The sequence below is a fragment of the Anser cygnoides genome, chromosome Z (genome assembly GCF_040182565.1).
Source record: "Anser cygnoides isolate HZ-2024a breed goose chromosome Z, Taihu_goose_T2T_genome, whole genome shotgun sequence".
Lineage (NCBI taxonomy): Eukaryota > Metazoa > Chordata > Aves > Anseriformes > Anatidae > Anser > Anser cygnoides.
Window position 1 is genome coordinate 66,366,456 of NC_089912.1, and position 24,459 is coordinate 66,390,914.

Here is a 24,459-nt window from a genome sequence, read left to right on the forward strand (position 1 = left end):
TCATCGGCCCCCGCCCGGGGGTAGGCGGGCGCAAAAGAGGCGCCGCCGGACTACAACTCCCGAGAGGCTTTGCGGCGGGCGCCGCGCGCGCGGCGGAGCAACCTTGTCCCGCCGCTGCACGCCGACGCCGCCGCCGCCGCTGTTGCTGCTGCTCCCGCCGCTCCCGCCGCCGCCGCCATGCACAGGTGCGGGCGGGCGCCGCGTGCTCGCCGGGCGCGGGCTGCGCGCGCGGGGCTGTCGCGCGGGTGAAGGAGGCGGCGGGCGCCCAACGGCCGGGCTGAGGGGTGAGGGGTGAGGCGGGCTCCCGCGGCGGGCTGGCGGTACGACTCCGTTTCTTTTTATTGTTTTTTTTTTTTTTTCTCTCTTTTTTTTTTTTTTTTCGGTTTTCTCCCAGGAAACATCTTCAGGAGATCCCCAGCTCCGGCAGCAACGTTTCATCCGGCTTCGCCTGGGACTGGGAGTCGGGCAGGACCGCGGAGTTCCTGTCGGGCATGGGGGTGTCGGTGCTGAAGAAGGACAGGCTGGGCAGCGAGAACACCCCGCAGGAGCTGCTGGTGGCCGCCTGCTCCCCGCATAAGAGGCAGAAGGTGAAGGAGAAGGAGAAGGACTTTGTGATCGTGCGCAGGCCTCGGCTGCTCCGAGAGGCAGAGCCAGGTACCCACACGCCGCTCCTGGCTTCTGTTGTCCCACCAAATATAAGCGAGCCTCCGGTGCTGCCGCCCCCCGTGTAATTCTGAAGCCAGGGACTCGATATTTTCATATAAGCATCTTAGAAACGAGAGGCTGAGCCCTCGAGAGCAAAGGATGCATGTCTGTACGTCTGCACCCGTGAAGGGAGGGAGAGGGGCAGCAGCTGCGCTCGTCCTGTTGGAGCTGAGCTGTGAGCACTGCTCAGGACCCTGCCACAGGGCTGCAGGGACAGTGCTGCATGGGGTGTGAGGCTTCTGGGTGGTGTGTTCCTGCCCCTGGTATCAAAACGGGTTTTCAGCATGCCGCCACTACCTATTGCAAACTAGAGAACTCTCAGCAGACAGAAGGCTGCTGTATGAAAGATGGGAATGTCCTCAGATGGCCCCCCCTTTAAGTGAGGGCAAGTGCTGGGTCATAGGAAGCTGTTCTTGAGCTCCACCATCCAGAAAGCTTTCCTGGGTGAACAGCAGCGCCTTCTGGAGCTCTGCATCAACTCATTACGAGTCAGAATTGCACCACGGCCTTTCATACAATTCATGGGGGGTGGCAGTCAGTGTGGGTGTTTTAAAGAGCACTTTGTGCTACCTACCCGCTTTGTCTGTGTACCGTGCAAATGTATACCTCACCTTGGGCCCCCTTCTGGGAGCCCGACGTGTGTGACGTGGGTGGGCGTTTCAGTAGGGGGGAAAAAAAGGAGACGAGAAGTTCAGCTCTTTATTCCTGAGGTGACCTTTTAGACTTGTCTTACCTCTCCTGCATTTGAGGAAGCGTACAAGCCATAGAATACAAAGGAAGTAGTCAAGATTCTCGTTTCCTGAAGTATCCTTCTTCAATGAAGAGGTGAAAGGGTTATGAGTAGTGATGTACATACAGCCCACAGGCAGACAGACGGACGGCAGTGGTGCTTCTGACAACCAAGCCAAAGAAGGCATCTGATTAGCAGGCAGAAATGAGCCGGCTTTAACTAGAATGTTAACTAGAATGTGTTCACTCTTTCCCTAAAGGTATTTCTTGGGATGCACTTCCAGATGAACTGCTATTGGCAATCTTTGCATATTTGCCCCTAAGTGACCTGCTGAAAGTTTCCATGATTTGCAAGAGATGGCATCGTCTCTCGTAAGTATTACTTCTCATCATGTAACGCTAAGAACTTTGCTTCCGCATATTGATAAATTATTTGGTTTTAATCTTGCCTATTCATATGTAATTCAATTTATTCTGTATGTGTGTTGTAAGTATATATAATCAAAACCAACTCAAATAGTTTAGTAGTATTAGATTTTATTAAATGACTTTCCCTCCTCTCAGTCTTTTGTGGTACTGAAGACTTTGTGTGGTTATGCTCACAGTTCTGACCCTTCCTTGCTAACTAATGAGTAAAACTTTGCTTCTTAGGTTCGATGAATCTCTTTGGCAGACCCTTGATCTGACTTCTAGAAATCTGCTGCCAGGAGTAATTGGACAGTTGCTACCTGCAGGTGTTACTGTATTCCGCTGCCCAAGATCGTGTATTGGGAATCCGCTGTTTAAAACCACGAAGTAAGACTTTTCTCTGTGTACTGGATCCTGAAACTGTGTCTCAAACTTCACAGTTTCTCTGTGTATATTTAGTTTTAACATCTCCACCAGTAGAAGCATTTATCATATATCTGAAGAGTGGAAGAGTTGATCAGTGGGTAGGAATAGAATAAGATAGTATCTAGAGTTGGAAGGCACCCATAAGGATCATCAAGTCCAACTCCTGGCACCACACAGATCAACCCAAAAGTTTAGACCATGTGACTAAGTGCACAGTCCAATCACTTCTTAAATTCAGACAGGCTTGGTGCAGTGACTGCTTCCCTGGGGAGCCTGTTCCAGTGTGCAACCACCCTCTCGGTGAAGAACCTCTTCCTGATGTCCAGCCTAAACTTCCCCTGCCTCAGCTTAACACCGTTCCTGTGGGTCCTGTCACTGGTGGGGTTGAAATAAGGTTTGCATTCATCAGTCAGTTATTTAAAACCAAGCTAGTGTGATTTTTGAAGGTATATTTCAAGTACAGGCATACACTTGCAAGCTATTTCTTGTTGAACCAAAAATTGTCAGTCTTTTTAATATTTTTGAATGTGAGCCCAAAAAAACTTTAAATCCAAGCAGGATAGATTTGCAGCAGTTGCAGTGAATCCTATAAGTACCACAAAGGTAAAATTATAGAATATCCTACGTTGGAAGGGACCCACAAGTTGGAGCATCAAGTCCAACTCCTGATCCCCGAAGGACCACCCAAAAATCAAACCATATTTCTCAGAGCGTTGTCCAAAGGCTTCTTGAATTCTGGCAGCTGGGTGCTGTGACCACTGCCCTGGGCAGCCTGTCCCAGTGCCCGACCACCCTCTGGGTGCAGAACCTTTCCCCAACACCCAGCCTGACCCTCCCCTGTCCCAGCTCCATGCCGTTCCCTCGGGTCCTGTCGCTGTCCCCAGAGAGCAGAGCTCAGCGCCTGCCCCTCCGCTCCCCTCGTGAGGGAGCTGCAGGCCGCCATGAGGCCTCCCCTCAGCCTGCTCGGCTCTGAGATGAAAAAAAAACAGGGACCTCAGCCACTCCTCACACATCTTTCAGTGTGATAAAATTTCAGTAGTTCTGGCTGGTAGCTTAGCAGTAGGGCCAGTAATCTTAGCGGTATATGAGCAGCCTGCAGCTAAAGTACAAAAGTATAGTTATTTTCTGCATGCTTTTAGAGTATTATGTACTTTTACGATATGTGGAATTTGTGGAGCTGGATTTTAGTGCAGCTTTAGTAATCTGCCTTTCTCCTCTTTTTAGACCTCTCCGAGTTCAACACATGGATTTGTCAAACTGCACAGTGTCTGTTGCAGATCTCCAGAGTATTCTTTGTCGGTGCGAAAGACTGGTGAATCTCAGCTTGGAGGGACTAGTGCTTTCTGATGACATCGTCAAGTGAGTAATACGTTTGGGAACATTTGGTAAATAACTTCTGTTTGTTGACACTGTTCTGTGCAGGCAAGGGGAAGAATGTAGTTAAGAGTTGCCCTGTGTGGGAGTCTTTTAAAATGGCCAATTTTAGGCAGCAGAGTTAGCAGGTGGGTTAGATAAGCAGCCTCTTTCCTGTCTGTCCAAGAGATCAGGTCGGGAGGAAACACTGCTCCAAAAGAGTGAGTGAGTTTATGGTGTGTTGTTGTTGTTGTTGTTCCGCAGGGTAGGGGGAGCCTAGAGAAACTGCTCTTCTCTGTAGGACTTGTCTGTCCTTTTGCTGTTGCTGCAGCAAGGCTGCACAGCAGAGCTACTTTTATTTTCTAGTTTTTGTGCTCGCAAGACAGCTTTGTGTTTAGCATACATATTCTTTCATATTTTGAGGGGTCCCAGCAAGTCTCCTACCAGATGCTTTGTGTGCTTCTGCACCATTTCTCACTACTTTGTTGACCCTCAGAATGAGGATCTGAAAAATTGCAGACTCTGTCAGGCAGATGAGCTGTTTTTTAGTTAAACAGGAAAGACACTACGGGTGTGCAGTCAACCTCCTGTTCAGTCACTTCAGGTGATTGCAGAGGTGCCAGGAACCAGCTCAGATGGCCAAGGCTCTGCGTGTCCCACTTTCTGCTTTTGAGCTTTCTGATAACCTTCCTCACACTGGGAGAAACACCAGAGTGCAAATAAACCAGTATTGCTTGGTTTGTGATGCTAGATAAAAAGCATCTGAAAATCATGTACTAACTAGGCACTGATTACAGAATTTTATTGTCCTGTGTACAGGTACACAGGTGTAAGGTTTTTTCCAGGTATCACCAACTGCGCATCTGCCATAGTCTTGCAAACAAGTGCATTTGGGGGACACTGTTTGGAGAGGTAATTCCGAAATGAGATGATTGTTTTATCTTTTGTAGAGGTGCAATCATCTCAAATAAGCCATGGTGTTTGTTTAGTGAGATACCACAGGAAATGGTGGTAAAGAATTGTTTCCTTTTAAACTTTGTTTATAAACATATAGATGTGTCAGGACCACGATGTAAATACAGAAGTATCCTTTTCCAAGTTGTGCTGTGATGCAGCAGGTATGGAGTTGAGATCCCTAGTGATTCTTAAGTAGGTCAGTTTACAAAAAATGTGGTGTTGCGTGTTTAACAAATAATTCTGTGCCTGGAGTCTTAGCTCTTAAACGTTACCACATATCCTAGCAATGTTCCAACGTTTGAGTTTTATCAAGACTTTTCTTTTTTTTTTTTTCTTCTACAGAAGCATTGCTAAGAATACCAGTTTGATACGACTAAATCTCTGTGGGTGCTCAGGGTTTTCTGCAGAAGCCCTGGAGTTGATGTTGAGCAGCTGTTCTATGTAAGACAAACATAGCTTTTGGTATTCCTGCTTACTGTTAGTCCTGAGAAAAATTATCCTTTTTTATCTTCCCATCAGCATTCCAACTGTACTCATCTCTTACTATCTTTCTTACAAGTCTGTTTGTATTCTCAAATGCCTAACAGTTGATTATTAGCTGAGTAGATAGATAATTTCCTTCCATCCAGTTATTTTCTTCTTTAATAGCAAAGATGTACGTCAGTAGTTATGTGTGTTTCCTTAAACAGTCTTTTTGGTTGTTGAAAACCCACTTAACATCCATTTGATTATCATTTTAAATTTGATTATCTGCCGGAAAGCAATATGTCATCCTCACAAAGTGTGAAGGTGTGTGTTTTTAGAAGAGTGGAGTCTAAGCAATCAGAGTACAGCATAAATGTCAGAAAACATTGTGCCCTTTCATCCGTAGAATAATCCTTCAGTTTATGAAGTTCCAGAGAATAAACCATCTGCTGACAGGAAGTTGCTGAATTGTGCTCCAGTAGGTCTGGGTTTTATGCCCTGATCTTCGCTGACTTCCTGTGAGATTGGATAATCTCCTTCATTTTTGCTTCTACAAAACCATGGTTTTAATCAAATTGCAGCAAGATAGTGGACAGACAAAACCTTAATCATTCTCTGCCTCTCATGGGTAGATAATGCTTCTGTAGCTTGGTCTGATTACGTGGATCATGAGGTCCTTAGATAAAGGCAGTCTCTGCACAGTGCACAGCAGATGGCAAACCTGATCTGGGCTAGGAATGCTGGGACAACCTAGGATCATTTCTTTTATGACAGTACAGTGTTTGTTGGCTTCGCCACTGTGTTCTCCAGTGATATTTTGGGGGAGGGAAGGCTTTTAATTTCTTAACATTTTTTTATTACATAACAATTGACAGGCTCTGGCTGCACTGTTCACTGTGCATTTATCCTTGGGTTACATCCACAGCAGCTAAACACAAAACAAATACTTTGTCCCTGAGTGGTGATAGGCTATAGGTAATCAAGCGTGTAGTTGAGTTAAGATCACTACCTGGCCAATGCTAATATAAAATTATAAAGTATTTTATACTAATTAAAAGTAATTGGTCACCTGATCCATGCTAATAATGGATAGCGAAAGGCCTTTTTTCCTCTCAGTGTGAACATCTGTTCAGTGGGAATAGGTTCAGGTCACCAACCAAAAGCAAGATGAAAAGAGTGTCTCACTTCCTACAATATTAGTGAGTCATTCTGGCTAGAAGTGGGCTTGGGAGGTCACTTCAGCTCTTTGCCCAGAGCAGAGTCTAAATTCATCACTGGCCCTGCTGATGAGGAATTTCTCTAGTTGGGTCTTGAAAACCTCCAAACACAGATTTCACAGCCTCTTTGGGCAACCTGCTCCAGTGCTTAATTATTGCCATGGTGAAATTTGTATTCATTAATACAGTAGCTTTGGTTGTAGGTGTATTACAGTTTGAGTTCTGGTATTTATCTAATTCAGCTGATACTTCTAAGACAAAAACTTGTATTTCAGTTGTTCTTCCAAACAGCTCTTTATTCATTTTTGTATAGGTTGGAGGAACTAAACTTGTCCTGGTGTGACTTTACAGCCACCCATGTCAAAGCAGCAGTCAGTCACGTTACTTCAAAAGTAACCCAACTAAATTTAAGTGGATACAGACAGAATCTACAAATATCAGGTAAATAGCAGCATGATAAACCTTTATCCCACTAAGGGATAAAGCAGCAGGCTTTATATTTTCTTCTGATTGGCTTCTATCGTATGTACTGGAAATATCATTCACTAAAGACTGATTTTTGCTCTGTGTAGCTTGATGTTCTCATTGTCAGAGAATCTTACTCATGTCACTGGCTTAGCCATGAGGAGTGACATAATTTGTCTTCTGAATTTACAAATGGTTACATGGAAGCTCAGTTGAAAGGTGTAGCGTGAAATTCTGAAGTCCTACAAGCAGGACACAGTGGATCCAGTGTTCCCCTATGAATCAGCCTTTCAGATATTGTGGGAGGGAACTTAATTTTTGGAGTCTTCTTAAATTAAGGCTTCTGCTATTGTGGGTGCTGAAGGCATCATCCAGAAAAGTACAGACGTAATTACTTAAGTTTCACCATGACACAATGTCCTACAGATACCAATTGATTTGGAAGGCAAATAATCTCAATGATCAACATTACTTATTTGCTTGCTAATAGCTGCATAAATGGAAATGTATATGCTTTATAAAGCACGTGTGTCTTGTTGATGACAAGATGAGCTGACTGAGTGACCTCTTTTCAGATGTTAAAACCTTGGTGGAAAGATGTCCTTCTCTCGTCCATTTAGATCTAAGGTAAGAAGTCCCGTACAGCTAGTCCTTAAGTCCTTAGGGTTCAGGGGATTGCTAATGGTATTGCTCCGCAGTAACTATATAGCAAAAATGCGTAGTTGAGTAGGGCTGCGCAGACAAAAATGCTTTCTAGGCTAAACCTACAAAAGATCTACTATCTGTTGTAACTTAATCTGGAGCAGGTAACTAACTTAAAGGTTTTGTTACTGGAGTGTGAATGTTACATATTTAAAGGATTTGTTAACAAGTGAAGCAGTCAATAGGTAGAACAGAAGGAAGCATTTAGACACACAGAGCTTATGAGTTTAGTACCCTAGTGAGGATTTCGTTCAGCTCTGACATGGCCTTAGAACCATTTAATAAAAGTTGTATTTTGACCTAGTCAGTCACAATCTGTGAAACGATGTGTAAAGTAACTGGCTTTTCGTGGTGTGACTTCTGCTGCAGCACGTGTACCTGCAGAGCAGCTGCTGCTTCACTTGCACTTCAGTGAAAGGCAGAATCCAACACACACATTAGAAATGGGCTACTTTGTGTTAAGCAAAAAATACCTCAGTGGTAGAAAAACAAGTTGATATTCATTAAACTTCTCAGCCTGAATTTTAGAGATCTCAAATTTACTGCTGCTTTATAATTAAAGGACAACTTCTAATTCATGTGCTCCCATGTACAGTGACAGCGTGATGTTGAAGCCTGAGTGCTTCCAGTATTTTCATCAACTCCTATTTCTACAACATCTGTGTCTTAGCCGATGCTACCAAATATCGCCTGCTGCCTTAGTGTAAGTAACACCTTAATGGCTTTGGTTTGCCCTTCAGAGAGGATAAATTAATTTATACTTGCTTCTTTTTTGGCCTAGGAATTGCAAGTATTGTTTGAAAAACTTGCTGGTAGGATCAATTAAATTAGGAATAAGGAACTGAAAAAAAAGAACCTGACTACTAGATCATGTACATTTGAGAATACAGACTGGAACCAAAGGTAGCTGAGATAATCTTTCCATGGTGTTAGTCTGTACTAACGGAACTTGCTGCTCAGCACATGCGTCCTGTCTCCCCTTATACTGCTGGATCTTACTGCTGTGAGGTGCCAGTCCTGCCAATGATCAGTGTTAGTGTCAATATTAGGCTTTATGCAGCGATGGATAACTTGCCTTCAGAAGAGTTAACAGAGTGCAAAGTACTTGCTGACCAGTGTCAGAATCTGCATATTCCTTTGCTTTTGTGTGCACCTACCAGTTATTGGTTGCCACTGAAACACAGCTTGGAGTTGTGTGCCTGTTTCTTTTTTCTTTCTTTTTTTTTTTTCCTGCCTTTTATATCTATCTGTCTCTATCCTGTTTTGGGTCTCAAAGAATACACCCTCAAGGACAAGGCTCTCTCTTGACCTAAGAGTCTTGTAGGATGTAGTTTTCTCACTCGTAGACCGGGCAATAATCCACAGCCTCTCACTGCCCAGCTTTTCTTGGTTCACAAGCCTGTAGTTCTTTCCTTTGGGATTCTGTGACAAACAGGGCACTTTGGAACCAGGCTCAGTCCTTAATAATAATGGATGTGTAGGAACACAGCATTTTACTGCTTTAAAATGGTCTGCACTGCTTCTCCTCACTCCTTTCTCTCACTGTCCTGTGAAGAATACCCTGTGCTCAAGCAGAACAAAGAGGTTGTGAGAGGAACAAGACTCAGAATCTGAAGAACCTTTTCTGTCCTGGTGGTAGCTGTCATAGAATCATAGAATATCCGAGTTAGAAGGGACCCACAAGGATCACAGAGTACAACTCCAGAGTCCCCAAAAGACAACCCAAAAATCAGACCATATTTCTCAGAGCGTTGTCCAAAGGCTTCTTGAGCTCTGGCAGGTTGGTGTCGTGACCATGTCCCTGGGGAGCCTGTCCCAGTGCCTGACCACCCTCTGGGTGCAGAACCTTTCCCTAACACCCAGCCTGACCCTCTCCTGTCCCAGCCCCATGCCGTTCCCTCGGGTCCTGTTGCTGTCCCCAGAGAGCAGAGCTCAGCGCCTGCCCCTCCGCTCCCCTCGTGAGGGAGCTGCAGACCGCTATGAGGCCTCCCCTCAGCCTGCTCTGCTCTGAGATGGACAAACCCAGGGACCTCAGCTTTTCCCATATGTCTTCTCCTCTGGACCCTTCACCATCTTTGTAGCCCTCCTTTGGACACTCTTTAACAGTTTTGTCATTCTTATACTGTGACACCCAAGGCCGCACACAGTACTGGAGGTGAGGCCGCACCAGCGCAGAGCAGGACAATCCCTTCCCTCGGCCAGCTAGCAGTGCCATGCCAGGGTGCAGTTGGCCCTCCTGGCTGCCAGATCACACTGCTGGCTCATGTTCAATTTGCTGTTGATCAGAACCCTCAGGTCCCTTTCTGCAGGGCTGATCTCCAGCATGTCGTCCCCCAGAATGTACCTATAACCAGGGTTTCCCCTTCCTAGGTACAGAATCTGGCACTTGCTTTTGTTAAACTTCATACTGTTGGTGATTGCCCAGCTCTCTGATTTCTCCAGATCACTCTGCAAGGCCTCCCCACCCTTGACAGAGTCAACAATTCCACCCAATTCAGTATCATCTGCGAACTTGCTCAAAAAACCTTCAAATCATTTATGAAAACATTGAAGAGGACTGGTCATAAAATGGAGCACTTGGGAACCTCACTTGTGACAGGTCACCAGCCTGATGTAACCCCATTTTCAAGAACCCTTTAGGCCCAACCCATCAGCCAATTGTTCACCAATCTTATGCTTTTATCTAACTGTTCTGGTCACTTTGTCCAGAAGGATACTGTGAGAGTATTGAAATCTTTACTGAAACCAGAAAGATTACATCAACTGGCTTGCTTTGGTCAGCTAGCTGGGTGATCTTGTCATAGAAGGACATTAAGTTTGTTAGACACGACCTTTGCCTTGTGAACCTGTGTTGGCTGTTACCAATGACTGTGTTGTCCTTCAGGTGTTTTTCAGTAACTCCCAGGATAAGCTTCTCTATAACTTTACCAGGCACTGAAGTGAGACTGACAAGCCCGTAATTGCCAGGATCTTCTTTCTTGCCCTTCTTGAAAATTGGGACCCCATTTGCCAGCTTTCAGCCAACTGGGACCTCTCCAGATTCCCAAAACAGTTGAAAAATAATCGAGAGAGGTCCTGTGATGACATCAGCCAGGTCTTTGAACACCCTGGGATGAATCCCATCAGGCCCCATAGTCTTGTATGCATCCAGATGGAGCAGCAAATGCCACACAAGTTTGGAGTTAACTGGGTGTTTATCACGAAGTTTAGCGTGAAGTAAAATAAACCAGGACTGGCTACTTCTCTAAACATCACAAGTCAGAGACTGCTAGTACCTAGAGCCTTGTGTCCTCCGAGCAACATCCTGAAACTTTATATGGGGCAATTCCTTCTACTTGTTCTAAATATTTAATTCCAGGAGAATGAAGGGAGGTGAACCAGTCTATTTTCATGAGATAGAGAACAGCAAGAAGCAATTTCATAGAATCACAGAATGGTTTGGGCTGGAAGGGAATTTAAAGATCACCCAGTTCCAACCCCCGTGTCGTGAGAAGGAGCACATTCCACTACACCAGTTTGCTCAGTGCTCCACCCGACCTGGCCTCGAGCACTTCCAGGGATGGAGTACCCACAGCTTCTCTGGGCAGCCTGTGCCAGTGCCTTACCACAATTTATCCAACTTGTTTCATGAGTTATTAGTACAGAAAATGTTTCAACTGAATACGTGATTTTTTTTTTTAAATAAGAAAGTACATTTATCTCAAGTAATGACCTTATTTCTAAAAAATTAATAGAAGTACATTCATGTAGTTTGGGTACAGACTGCAAAATATGCTTTTAGGTTAATAATCAATTTCTTACTGCTCTCTTTCTAGAGAACTTGGTGAAATTCCGTCACTAAAGACTCTTCAGGTATTTGGAATAGTGACTGATAGCTCCCTACAGCTCCTCAAAGAAACGCTTCCTGACATGAAGATCAATTGTTCACATTTTACAACTATTGCAAGGCCAACTGTTGGTGCTAAAAAGAACCATGAGATTTGGGGCATCAAATGCAGATTGACGCTGAGAACCCATAGTGGCTTATGATCATGTATGATGGATGCAATGGACACACCATGTGTAGTGAAGCTCCATGAGAAGCAGAGTGCTGGAGCACCTCTAATTATAGTACTGTTTTTATAAAATGTTCTAACTTGGTCTTATGCCTTAATGTAGTTTTATAAATATTTTTACACTTGTTTTTTTTTTCCTCTTAAAGCCTTTAGAAATCTAATGATCTGTAAGCAATTGTAGAAATTTAAAAGCCTTATTTTTTAAAAAATAATTGTGAAACAATCACTGTAATGAAACAGTTTCAGCCTCTGTGAACCCCTCTGTGAGCTGCAGATTCAACCTCTGAGCTGCAGATTTTGATGCAGCTTTTGTTACTCTAAGGTGTTCTAAAGGTGCTTTTGATTAATTCTTCCAGCTCTACAACTCCTGAAAAGACTTGCCAAAGGTACAGAATGCCTTAGTAAGGCATATTAAGGAGTTCTCTTGGTCTTGTTTGCAGAACTCAAAATTAATAATGATTTTATTAATTACCTATTCAAATTCTTAATTGAACAAGGTGTACAATAAGATAAGAAGCTAACCACTGTCTGTGAGGGGGACAGAAGAGTGAGTCTGGATTCACTGATCATGGAAACAGTAAGGGAGCATTGGAAGGGAAGTCTACGGGAAAGCACCGAAGAGACAAGTCAGTACTGTGCAAGTAAGAAGTGGTTTAAAGGAGCTATTGTGAAGTTTTTAACACACCGTAAAGGTAACTGCTGTATTTAGCATTCTAGGAAAATATGGAAAATAGGAAAACATGGGCTGAAAAGCCCTTCCAGAATAATCATCTGTAAAAGTGGCTAACAACAGTTGGTCCATGTTGTATTGCCAGATTTTCCTGATTGTGTTAGAGAACCTTTGTGTAGCTTTTCCTTGCTTCTATGAACTTGAATTAGGAATGTAATATCAAAACTTCTTAAAAGTTCTGTTCTTTCAAAGAATAATGTCATTTGGCTGCAATTAGTACATTGGCAGAAATCTTGCAGGAAGAAGGACTCAAATGGTTCTAGAGCTCAGACCAGCAACAAAACCTGGGACTGCACTGTAGTAATTATGTAAGGAAGAACTCCATTGGGTGCTATTAAGAGACATCTGTTTCTCTTTTATATTAGCTTGTTTTTAGTATCATTTAACTTGCTGCATCTTCAACACTAACTGCCGGTCTTGTTTATTTTTTGTGAAAGGAAAAGCTGAATAACTGGTGGAAAAAAAAGTTAATAGGGACAAGCAATTACTTTAAATAAAACATTGATCTCTATCATCAGTGTCCTCCTGCATGAGCCTGGAATGTTCTAGGCATAAGGCTAAGCATTATTTGAAGTCCTAGAGCAAAACTTTGCACCCTATGAGCAAAAGTAGGGCATGAATATGCCATTGCTGTTCCCATGAACACAATAAGCAAGTGGTAAAGTTATTCATGGATGTTTGAAGTTAGTAAAAAGTTAGTGTTGAAGTAACGTTACTGTGGGGCTGTTGCATAGGTGTAGTATCTTCCTATCTGAATCCAAAGATTGGAAGTTCAGGAGTGACTATGCGGTAGTACAGAGCAGATTGTGTGGAAAATTCTACTTTTTTGGTTTGCAGTTTAAGATTTGTGTCTCAAACGACTTCAAGAGAAAAATTAAATCTATTGTAATTCTTCTCCCTGTATACAATGTTATCCCATATAACTTGTCTTGCATTTAATAAAGAGCTAAAGAATTGTGATACTGTACAAAATGACTAATGATTTGCCACCAAATCATGTGGTGTGGTTAAAAAAAGCAGAACATTGGATATTCATTGGACAAAGAAATGTAGTTTAAAGGACAGAGTATCACCACCTATACGCATAGTATTTAGTAGAGTACAGTGCTTTAAAAACCCTGAACAGAACAGGGACAGCAGTATGGCTTTAACTAGGAGGAATAGTCCAGAACTTGTTTTCTGAAGTACTAGGTTCAGTGGTGGAAGAGGACAAGTGTCTCTACTGCAGGTTTATTGGTTATGACGGCAGCTGCAGCAGACACAATTCATGTCCTCTGGGTAAGGCGCAGCACTGACCTTTACCTAACAGAAAAAGTTATTTGTTAACCCCAAGAAATCAATACCAAGAATTCCTATGTAGATAATCCTCTCTATTTTATCTATTGAAATAGAGCATGAGGACATAGAAACCACTATAAAAAAGAAACAACCCTGCTTAGTAAATGAAAGAAAGCTGAGCACATTAAACATTTTAAAAAATTGGGACAGCTTCAAGCATCTATTAAATTTTTAATTTTATTACATAATGTATAAACAAAAAAAAGGCAAAGAATGACAGGTTTAGTTTAGCAGAACACAGAATTGTGGACTGGCACTAAATGAAATCACCGTGGATTTGATTCAGTGGGTAGACGAGGTGCAGAATTCAGTGCCAGTCCAGGCAGATTAAGTCAGTGTTAAACCAATACTCAGTCCTGTCACAGAACACTGTCTACCAGGTAAGTTGTCTGTACTGCATTCCTTCGTAATAAAGGATTTTACAGTTCTTTAATTAAAAAAGGTAGCTGCTTACTGATTATCTATTATAGATCTCTGACCCTTCCCAGTTATTTAAATCAAGCATTCACCAGTAAATGCTTCAACAGATAACACAATTACGGACAAAACCAGTAGAGGCCACTCATGAGTTGAGTAGGTCAGGTTTCCATTTTGCTAAGTAACAATTAGGAACTTAACTGTGAAATTTAAGCTCTGAACCAGGTTGTACTTTGGGTCTGCAGGACTTGAAAACATTGCCTTTTTAGTATCAGCATTCAGAATAAGGAATGGCAGTTATTTTTATGAGCAACGTAACCAACTCAGGCTAATCAGTCTCCTTTAAAACATTACGGAACAAATGTCTGAATAAGTAGGGGCAGTATCTCTGCCATAAATTTGTCTGTGCAGGTATTCAGGGACACTCTGAATACCTAAATAGTTAACACCAAATAAATCTGTGACCTAACAGTTACTGGTAAAGTCCAAGGAAGTCATAAATTAATGTTACTGGCATTATTTTTTGTCTTAACAGCAAATTGACTAGCATACTAGACAAGACACACGTATGCCATCCTCAACTGGCTATAGAGGGATCAGGAATAACTACAACACCTTAGTCTCTGGTCAGCCAACATTATAAAGAGTATTTTGCATCTTCACATTTGGACAAATTTTGCAGACTATTTTAGACATTATGAGTTTTACTCTTGTAGTTCCTGAACTTGACAAGTTTTCAAAGAATATTTGGCTACTTTGCTTTTCCCCTTCTGGTCTGCAATCCTGATAACTCACGTAGATATTGTAAATAACTCAATCTACAGCACATTTGAAGGGTGAAATGTGCACAAAACAGTGATAGCTTATTTTTAAAAAGTTTCAGCAGAATCAGATTTCTCCTAGAACTGAATGGCATGGTCAAATCCATTTCTTCTAAATTCTGCTTCTGAGTTAATACAAAAACTGAAGTAGTGTAAGGGAAAAATTCTTTATCCACTTTCTACATTCATAGAGCTAAGTTTACTTGTTGTAAGTGGCAATAAATACACTGATTGGCCACGTTCCCATTGAACCTGAGAACATTTGTTCCAGAATTCTCTTCATTCAAAAGTAGTTTGAAGAAAACTCACTTTTGGAAATAGTTTTTTCCTAGTAGACAGGAAGGAAAACATTTGTTTCAAGTCATGTACCAGAAGAGTTCCCACTGTAGGAATCTTCATTTTGTCAAATTCTGCCCTCATCTACGCGTTAATCAGCACAGACTTCCAAAGGCAAAGTTCACAGTTTCTCTAAAACAGTATCTAAAAAAGTCCCTTCCTCTTCTACAATCAGTTGCTTATATCACATACATAATCAGAGGCATATAAAATTGCCAATTAAGTATCAGTAAAATTTAGCATAGGGTTGGAAAATTAAATTTTCTGGGGAAGTTAATAAGGAAATATGTAGGTATTAATTTGTGCTCCAGCTACTAGAACCCAGCACATCTCATTTTTCTGTATCTATAAAGGAACTCAGAACCTAAAATTCCAAACCATTTAACTTCAGGCCCACATCTTTCTTATTGATAGCTACCTACACAACACTGCTGTGACTGAACACCTGCAATCCAGCTCGTCCATTCAGGAAAGGAGTATGTCTTAACTTCAACACACTTTCTGTGGTTTCATATTAAAGGACTGAAGAAAAGCCTTCGGTTTCAAGTCCCTCTCTACCCAAAAGTAACAGCAAAGGTAAGAGCTACCTCACTGAATTTGTGAAAAGAGCTTCTAGAAATTAAACCAGACACTTACTTTTGACGTAAATCTACAAAGTAGAAAAAAATACTGGAAGAGCCAAAAAATTTGTCATGAATTGTATGAAACTACAAAGTTGTAAAATTTTTGAAAAGCATACAAAAGGTTTGCATTTCCATTTCTAATGCCAACATCTGGAATTACCAAAATCTATATATCCTTGCATCAAATCACTGGATTTTGACAGTCAGCTTTCCTACAAAAGTAGATGTGTGAAGGTGTTTAGTTTTTTAATCTCCCACACTTAATTAAAAAACTGTACATCTGAATATTTAATGCTACCAACAATATTTGAACCCATCCTACCTATGTTTTAAAAAGATGTTCTTTCATGTTTGCCTTACAGGTTAAAAAATGTCAATTTTCACTGAAGTTAGAGGTAAGACCTCAGATACATTTCTTTTATACCAGATGCAAAAAGAGCTTAAATGTCAGGCTTCTAAGATTTCCCCAACCCAAGGAATGAAAAGCATCCCAAGCTTCCTCCAAATGCTCTTGCATCCAAAAAAAGCCAACTTCCAACTTAATGCAGCATTGTGATGTGCTGTCTATCTCCAGGAGTTCTCTCTGGATCCAGAGTTGCTTCAGCAGAAGACACTAGGGACCTTCATTCTTCTAGCAGAACAGTACACAGTGCGTCCTCCGTGTCGATCAATATGGAAGCTATCGCCCCATCATTGAACTCAAACGATGTTCCTCCGTCTACAACCATACACGCATCCCAACAACGGGAACGGACGCAGACTCTGCCAAAAATAATCATAAAATAGCCTGTAAGCGAGGTATGTCACACAATAACTTAGCTGAACAAAGAGACTAGTTCTTGAATGCTTCTTTGCAAGGATCAGTAAATGCTTAATCACGCAGGAGCATATGTAAGAATTTAGCATTTAGAATTTAGTACTAGGATCCCTGAACCTGTCAGTGCTTTGTATAGACAGAGCAGAGTCCAGAGAGGACCAAAGGACCTGTTCAAATGCAGACTGTTACTACAGGAGTCTGAGGACAGCTTATACGCATAATAATGAAAACTGGAATTTAGCTACATTTTTAAACAAAGCTCCTGATGATACTGCTTAATGATTTGCTTGAAAACAGTTTTACATTAATTTAGCATGATTCTAATGCATGGGTTTCATGTTAAGAGGAACATGCAGTTTCAACTAGTAAGTTGAAATTCAAGTAATTTGGATATTACTGTATACTATTTTGCTATATGGATCATGCACAGAGAAGGGAAAGTCATTTCAAACACAAAGCTGAAGGTCAGAATGCTTGCTGCACAACATCATAAGTAAGTATGGCAGCAATTTCCTGTCAATATTAGAGTGTAACTAGTATGTATTTAGCCTCATGGAAAAATCCTGCATATAAATTTTAAGGCAGCTATTCTACAGCTGGTCAAGACAGAATAAAGCTACTAGCCATCTTCCTCTTCACTCATCATTAAAAGTGAAATTAACTCAACTGTCAGAACTTATCCTTTCAAATATGTAGCAAGTGAGAACAATATTAAATACGAAGTTCTCCAAACAATTTTTTTTACATTGCTAGATGGGAACTCGTAGAGATTTCAGAAAAGCTGCAGACTGCGATCTCACATGAATGTGCTTGACTGTTCATGACTTAGGCCTTGGTCTAGACAATCTTCTGATCTGTAGTGACTTAAATTTTCATGAAGACATCTTTCACAAAGATGAAAAACTTGGAAGCATGGCCACAGCATCAGAGCTGAACAGGTCTGTGCATCAGTACAACACAGCCAAATCTGAACAATGCAGAAGAACCTGGAGGCACATTTCACTCCTCCATTTCACTTTGTGCAACTAAAGGGAGAAAAAACAGCAAAGGCAAGATCTCTAGCACCAAGAGCTAAAGACCAGCTGTGACCGACAGCAAAAACTACTTCAAGAAGAAAAAATGGGCAAATACCCCCCTTAGGTACGCAGACATTTGTTGCTCCAATACAGTTTTTATAGTATATCCCATGCTGACGACTCTATTTTAAATGAAGACGGGACTTAAAACTGTAGCATCCCCAGATGATAATCCAGTTCTTTGTTCCTATTCTAACCTCTCCTCTTACAGTCTCTTAAGATATACTCAACCTGGAGACCTCCCAGATCAAAATGACTAAGAAGCAGTAAACACTTAAAGACATGGCTTGCACAGAGTGGGCCTCAAATTTAGTAATAATTAGTCCCAGTAGACAGATTTCTTTTATTACTGGGTCATAAAGTGTTGCAACACTGATGTGGCTCAAAAGGAAGGGTCTTCAAGTCAAGGCTCCTTTAAACATTTATTTTGACATAAAAGGTTGAATTAGCATTTTGTTAATACTGAGACACTGTATTGTTCTCAGCATAGTTACTCTGAACATACAATTAACAGTTGCATGTGTTTGTATTTACTTAATTGTGGTGAGCTCCACAAAAAGAGTCCTAAATTAAAATGACTGAATTAGAGAATAGTTTAGTTTGGAAGAGCATCTATCTAGTCCTTCAACTCAAAGCAGGCCTTACTTCAAAGACAGATTAGATTGTGTAGGGCCTTGCCCAGTCAGGTTTTGACTATCTCCAACGACAGCGACCTATTCTACTGTCTGACCTCTGATTCTCACTGAAAAGTATTCCCTGATATTTTATCAGACTGTTACATCCTACTGATCATGGCTGTTGCCATCTCCTCTTTTGCTCTGAAGAGAGTCTGTCTCTTCCATAATCTGAAGACAGCAGCTAGATCCCCCCTGCTAAACAAAAATTGTTTAGGCTAAACAAGAATACCTTTTGACTCTTTCCCTCATATAGCATGTGTTTCAGCCCCCAAGAAGTCTCAGGGGCCTCTTCCTGAATTCACTCCAGTTTGTCAGTGCCTGTCACATAGAGGGGGTAATGGCATACACCCAAAGCAGGGCACAGTGGGATTCTTTTACTCTCTAAGTTTGTGCATGGATCAAATGTTGCAAAAGCACAACCAGCTTGGAAACATTTTCTTCCTGTTCTTACAAGAATACTCAATCCCCTCAAACACAAACTGGTAGTTGAAACACTTCAAGTGAAACTCCTGGTTTACTTCAACAAATTATACAATGAAAAAACTCTTCAGTGACTGCTACAGCCAACGCTTACTTTGAAGAGAAGCCACGCTGCCGACTGCTTGAGAAAACTCGGTTTACAATAGGTTCTCGAATACTGAAAAACATCTTTGGTTCTTCTGGACTATACAGCAGGGAGTCATTGTAATCATTTGTTACTGTAAACAGAAATCAGACATTATTTTTTTTTAGAGAAAGTTCGTTATTTTCAGAAACACACATTCCTCCAGGAAAGAGCAGCTTTCCCACCTAAAGATAGTATTGAGTCTTGCCAAATGTTTAATAGCCTTCACCTTTGAGATGATATAATTTTACCGACGATTCCTTTCAGTTCTATTTTATGACTAACATTCACCAACGCCCTTCAGGTGACTAAACGTTAACTGTTTCAAATCTTAGGAGAATTGAAATTCTCTTGAAGATCTACACATGAAAGTCTAAATTAGTGCTTTAATATCAAAGGTGTAAAGCGTTTCACCAAATATTCCTAAATAATGTTTGTAAGAAAGACTAATATTGCAAGAGCACTAAAATAGCGGAAGCAGTATTGAGTAGTAGAGTACAATCAAAAATGAACTAGTCAGAGTTACGATACCTTAAAGTCTAGCGTTTTTCACTAACCTTTCTGTATTAGTTCTGTGTTCAATGGCATATTCAAGCTTCCGTGCTTTTTAGCTGTTGAGCCAAGAGAAAGAAAGAACCCTCATTAGATAGGAGTATCTTTCTGTAAACTTAGCCAGTAATGACACGTGTTCACTCACCGATATTAAGGATCTCTTCAACAGCTTGATTTGCTACCTTGTTAATATTATAGGACCTAGACAGAAAAGTAGAAGTCTTGTTTGCTAAGCAATACAATTGAGGGGTGGAACAAAAAAAAACACCTACCTTGCATACAGATAAAGAACTAGGTTCCAGGCAAAGAAAAAAAAAAGAATGCTGTTAAGTGTGAGTAGACAGCAGTCTCCCTCCTGGGCCCAGGTTCAGAAGGGATTTAGGTACTAATTGCAGCCCTTGTGCAGTAGTACTGTGAATATCTCAGTTGCACAGTTCTCAGTGGAGCTTACAATCCTCAGTCTGCACTTCTGTCATGGCAGTAGAACACCTCAGACTGCAACAGACATCCACTATATGCATAACAGACTATAGAAGTGCCAAGGATGTTTGTCCAGGGCTATTCCCCTTACACTTACTGCCTACCTGCAAACCTCCTGCTGGCATAGGAGAAACCAAGATGCAGTCTGAAGTTATTCTCTCCCCTAGCTAGCTAACAACCTTTTGTGCAAGTTTTGGCAGCTGAAGAAGTATTTGGACATTTAAATGCCTCTCAGGGTGAGGAGGACTGAAACCCCAGGAGGGCCCCTAAACCACAGACTAAAGATCACCCAACAGGCTCGGCATTTGGAGAAGTCCAGGAGCAGACACCAATTGCAGCAATAAAAATAGGCAATCCTGGGATTTGGTCCCTGGTTCTGAGATTGCTCAGTACAGGACACATAATAAGCAAATGAAATGCCAAAGAACAGCTCTGAACCAAGGCTGTACATTTCCAAGGTACTGAACACTAGGAAAGTTCTCCTAGCAATCTGCGAGTTTCATCCTTGGCAGCCTCCAAGACCAAGTTATGCTGACTGAATACAAGATTCCGAATTACAATGAAAAGTAAAGTCCAGTAACCATGGCTACAGCATGAATATTCACTTCTGAATTTCATTAAAAGCTTCAGTTTTAGTCCATCTTAGCCTGCCACATAAATCCAGGGCCTGTTGTACAACTTTAAATGATAAGAATAGCCAGATTTCCAATGAAAGAGGCTCTTACTTCCCACACATCTGAGAAAACTAAATTGATTAGACTTGTCTGTAGTATTGAAGCTTGTTTAAACTGCAGTTAAGAAAATCTACCCCTTCGATTACACTAGTACAGCTCTGCTTAGATATACCCTTCTGCATTTAAGGGCAATATTTTGGCAAAGAGACTCCCTTTTCATTTAAGTTTGAAAGAGAAGCTTGGAAGAAGAATGGAAAATAGATGTGCCAGAGAACACTTAATACTATTTCCAAGTATGTTTTCCAATTTTTATTAAAGCTTGGATCTTTATAATGGCTTCCTGAGCTGCTTCATCTAAACATTTTAACCAACAAGACTAGTTCAGAGAACCCCTGGACATGCCCTGCCAACCAGCCAGAGCAGATCTTTCCATCACCACTCCCAAACACTCATCTCTACATGGGGTGTGCAAGCTCTTTCACCAAAGTTACAGTTAAGGTAAAAGAGAGACTCAATTTGGACAAAACGCTTCAGCAAAATAGGTGCATCTAGCTTATCTAAAACAATACTTTGTATCAAAGCAGCAGCATGTACTTACCATGCTTTTGATCCTGTTCCAGTGCACACATTGAGCCCTGAACTCTTCTGTTTTTCCCAAGGACCATCATCAACTGATATTTCATAATAGGAGGCCCTATGAAGCGAGAATTTAAAACTGGGTTTGCAGGACTTAAAGTTCTCCCTGAATAAGACAGAACACACAGCCTTATCAGGCACATGAAAATTTAGAGGGGGGTAGTTTCAAATCTGGATGACAATTTCACAGGCGTTGTACAGTGTTTCTGATTTGGCAGCCACTTTTGATACACTGTTTTACGGTGGTTTTTATAATGGACAAAAGTGATTTGCAGCATGAAGTTTTAGGCAGTTTTTTTTTTTTTCAGCTACTTTTCATATTAAATTCTGTGTGAAGAACTCTGTGGTTCATCTGGGAATAACTTTGCATACAAGCAGGGTTTGCTGGACTTACAAACGAAACTACAAAATACATTACCTTCCTTGCTTAATTGTTGAACTACTGCATAAACTGCTTATGCTGTGACTGGGTCTCAAAATTACATCAGGGAACACTAAGACGTAAGAAATTCCAGCATCAGTAAGTAATAGCATGGCTTCAAGCTGAATTCTTGATCACTTCAATAATTAAAAATCCACTGTGATTCTTCAGGAACAGTTTTAGTTTTACAACAGTCAGCAGGCTTAAGTTTCTTTCCAAGGTAAATTCTTCCTAAAACTCAAATGTCGTAAGTCTTGGGGCACAACCATCATTGTGCATGGTATTATTCATATATCAGGGGATTCCTAATCTTAGGCTTGTTGCAACCAGACAGTCTCTCTCCCATAAGCTTCAGAACATCCAGACATATACTTATGAACTACAATTGTTGATGTTTATAGTGCCTAATACAAACAGCATGATATAGTGTTCAGATAAATGGATACCCTCTTAGAAACACACCGCGTCCACCGTGTTCAGCATGACTGACTTTCACCCTTCTTAATAAAAGGAGCTTAGTGAATTCTTTTTTGGTGATGAACGTTTTGGTCTGGACAGACTAAGAATACAATGGTGTTAATGGGGTAATATTTGGTGTTAAACAGTGATTTAACACTCTTGGTGATTTAGAGCATTGTGTGCACTCTTGAGAAGATGGGAAGATGAGAAAACTGAAAGCAAATTAAGGACACAGATGCACACCTTGATTCAGTTTAAGACTTTCTTTTTAAACAACTAGGTAGTGTTTTTTGTTCCCTTCAATTTCCCTGTTTTCTTAACTGGCATGAAGAATAAGCCCTTGGAAGATGCACCTAGAGTAATTTTGTTTCTTTATACAGTAGACTTGTGTATTTGAGCCTTAAAAATATGATCCGTGTGACATCATTATTGAAGTCTTCAAGTTCTATTAACCCAAAATGTATTACTAGAGATTTGTTCCTACTGTCACTGTGTTCCACATAGCTTCTAAAATATACTGGAACCAAAGAGTGCAATGTATTGTGGCATTCAGAAGCAGAGGGCTACTGTAAAGTGTTGGAAAGGAGCTTTGTGTTCCTCTATCACTGTACATTAAATAAATCTTTTAGAATCTTGATAAAACTATGTTTGAGTTAGAAGAGAGCAAAATTTGTATCTGTTTGAGACTAATTCCTTCTGCCAGTCTGAGGCTGCAGTCCAGATGGAAGATAAAGCACTCATGGAACATTTATACTGTTTCCAGCAGCAATCACAGTGTCCCAGGCACTGTACAAACACAAGAAGATGTTACACACTAAAGTTTTTAAAAAAAAAAAAAAAAAAGACAGACAGTGTAAAGGGAAAAGGAATATAAAATACAAGTAAAAGTTTGGCCAAGTCCTGATCGAGGATCATGTTTTAATTTCTTTCCCACAGCCCCAGTCATATTTCCCACATTCTTCTTGTTATCATTTGGCTAGCAGAAATGCATTCATCTTCAGGACAGAAAGGACAGTCGTAAAGGTATCTTGCATAACGCAGTACCAGTATATGATATAAACTGCTTTCTTAAAGTAAGGAAGTGTCGGACATTTCCCTGCAATAACACAGCTTCAGCCAAAAGTAGGCTTATACCTTTGCCTCTAATGACAGAGAGGCAGGGAAAGGAGAAGTTATTAGTATTTCAGTTTGGTCATGCTAGACTTATAGGAAGATATTTAAGAAGAGATGCAGGAGAGAAGACAATTTATGGACAGATTTTGAAATCTTCAGTCCATGGTAAAGATAGTAATTGAAGGTATTTGATTAGATAAGAACTAGCCAGGTAAGGAGTTAAAAAAACAAAGAGAAAATAACAGCCAGGAATAATGAAGGATGGAATGGCCAGACCAGAAAATAGAATAACAGAAATTAACATCACTGCACTTCATCTCTGAACACAGATTGTTGTAACCAGCAACAATCCCATCAGTCTTATATTTTCATGGACTAGAACAGAAATTTGACAGCAAAGACATCTCAACAGTGATTGCCCACTGCAGTGCCATAAAAAGAAATGAAGTTAATTGTGTCCTGCTGCAATAAAAAATAATTACACATACCTGGATGAAAGAGATTCCCCAATGAAGACTTCATTGAGTGCTCTCACAGGTAAAAGATGTGGACCAGAAATGTCAGATCCTGCAGATATTGAATAGAGGGGTGTTACATCAAAGCTCCAAAACGCAAATTTTCAAAACCAAGTCATCGCTCATTGGGGGACACACTTTGCTGCCTGGTTTTGCGTTCTAGATGTTGGTTCTCAGTGTTCAGTTTTCTTCAAGGACCCACTTTTTCAACTGAAAAGTCTGTATCCAGTCATAGTCCTTTACTGGAGACTACAAATATTTGAACCAAAGTCAATAAGGCAATGGCACTCATTTTCAGATATTGCTTGCCCTGAAAACTCATGGACAACCAAATGGATTGTCTCTTCTTCTAGAACTCACTGACAGTGACTTAACAGATGTTCTGAATCAAGTTCAAAGAGTTAGACTTTATACTGCAGGTAATTAAAGGGGACTAACAAATTGTTCATGTTGATCAGGACCTCTCAGTGAGGAAATGCAGGGCCAGACAAGTTAAGCACAGACTCTTGCATCTTCAGTCCACCATAAAGAAAACAACTGAAGGTGTTTAATGACCTAGGAATCACTCACAAAGAGATTCTTATTTCTCTTTTCTCATTTGCTTGCAGGCAAAGTGACAGTTTATTTTTTCAGTTGTGAGCTAATCTACCTCAAATTCACCAGATGTTAAGAGTGTGCATACGCAACC

The 24,459-nt window shown here is 41.1% G+C and overlaps 2 protein-coding genes across 6 annotated transcripts in view; one reads left to right on the forward strand and one right to left on the reverse strand.

Moving 5' to 3' along the window:
• The first annotated feature begins 26 nt into the window (after nucleotides 1-26).
• On the forward strand, nucleotides 27-13,172 carry SKP2 (S-phase kinase associated protein 2). Of its 3 annotated transcripts, none has more exons than XM_066988649.1 (11): nucleotides 27-185; nucleotides 395-654; nucleotides 1,695-1,806; nucleotides 2,086-2,229; nucleotides 2,507-2,662; nucleotides 3,493-3,627; nucleotides 4,921-5,019; nucleotides 6,574-6,701; nucleotides 7,301-7,352; nucleotides 8,023-8,130; nucleotides 11,243-13,172. In XM_066988649.1, the coding sequence occupies exons 1-11, from the start codon at nucleotides 178-180 to the stop codon at nucleotides 11,454-11,456; spliced, it is 1,416 nt and encodes a 471-aa protein (XP_066844750.1). In that variant the 5' UTR covers nucleotides 27-177; the 3' UTR covers nucleotides 11,457-13,172. The 3 variants fall into 3 exon arrangements, with proteins under 3 accessions (XP_066844750.1, XP_066844752.1, XP_066844751.1); XM_066988650.1 differs by lacking the exon at nucleotides 27-185 and adding an exon at nucleotides 207-284; XM_066988651.1 differs by lacking the exon at nucleotides 2,507-2,662.
• A 537-nt stretch (nucleotides 13,173-13,709) lies between these two features.
• Nucleotides 13,710-24,459, reverse strand: part of NADK2 (NAD kinase 2, mitochondrial) — a 33,418-nt gene continuing 22,668 nt past the window's right edge. Inside the window, exons 7-12 of one of the 3 annotated variants that reach the window (XM_066988647.1) lie at nucleotides 23,745-23,823; nucleotides 21,226-21,321; nucleotides 19,619-19,674; nucleotides 19,479-19,532; nucleotides 18,892-19,015; nucleotides 13,710-16,509 (exon numbers count right to left, since the gene is read on the reverse strand). In XM_066988647.1, the coding sequence (XP_066844748.1) occupies nucleotides 16,371-16,509; nucleotides 18,892-19,015; nucleotides 19,479-19,532; nucleotides 19,619-19,674; nucleotides 21,226-21,321; nucleotides 23,745-23,823 (548 nt within the window). In that variant the 3' untranslated portion in view covers nucleotides 13,710-16,370. Of the gene's footprint in view, nucleotides 16,510-18,891; nucleotides 19,016-19,478; nucleotides 19,533-19,618; nucleotides 19,675-21,225; nucleotides 21,393-23,740; nucleotides 23,824-24,459 lie in introns of all 3 variants that reach the window. The other 2 variants (XM_048051295.2, XM_066988648.1) reach the window with 2 other exon arrangements.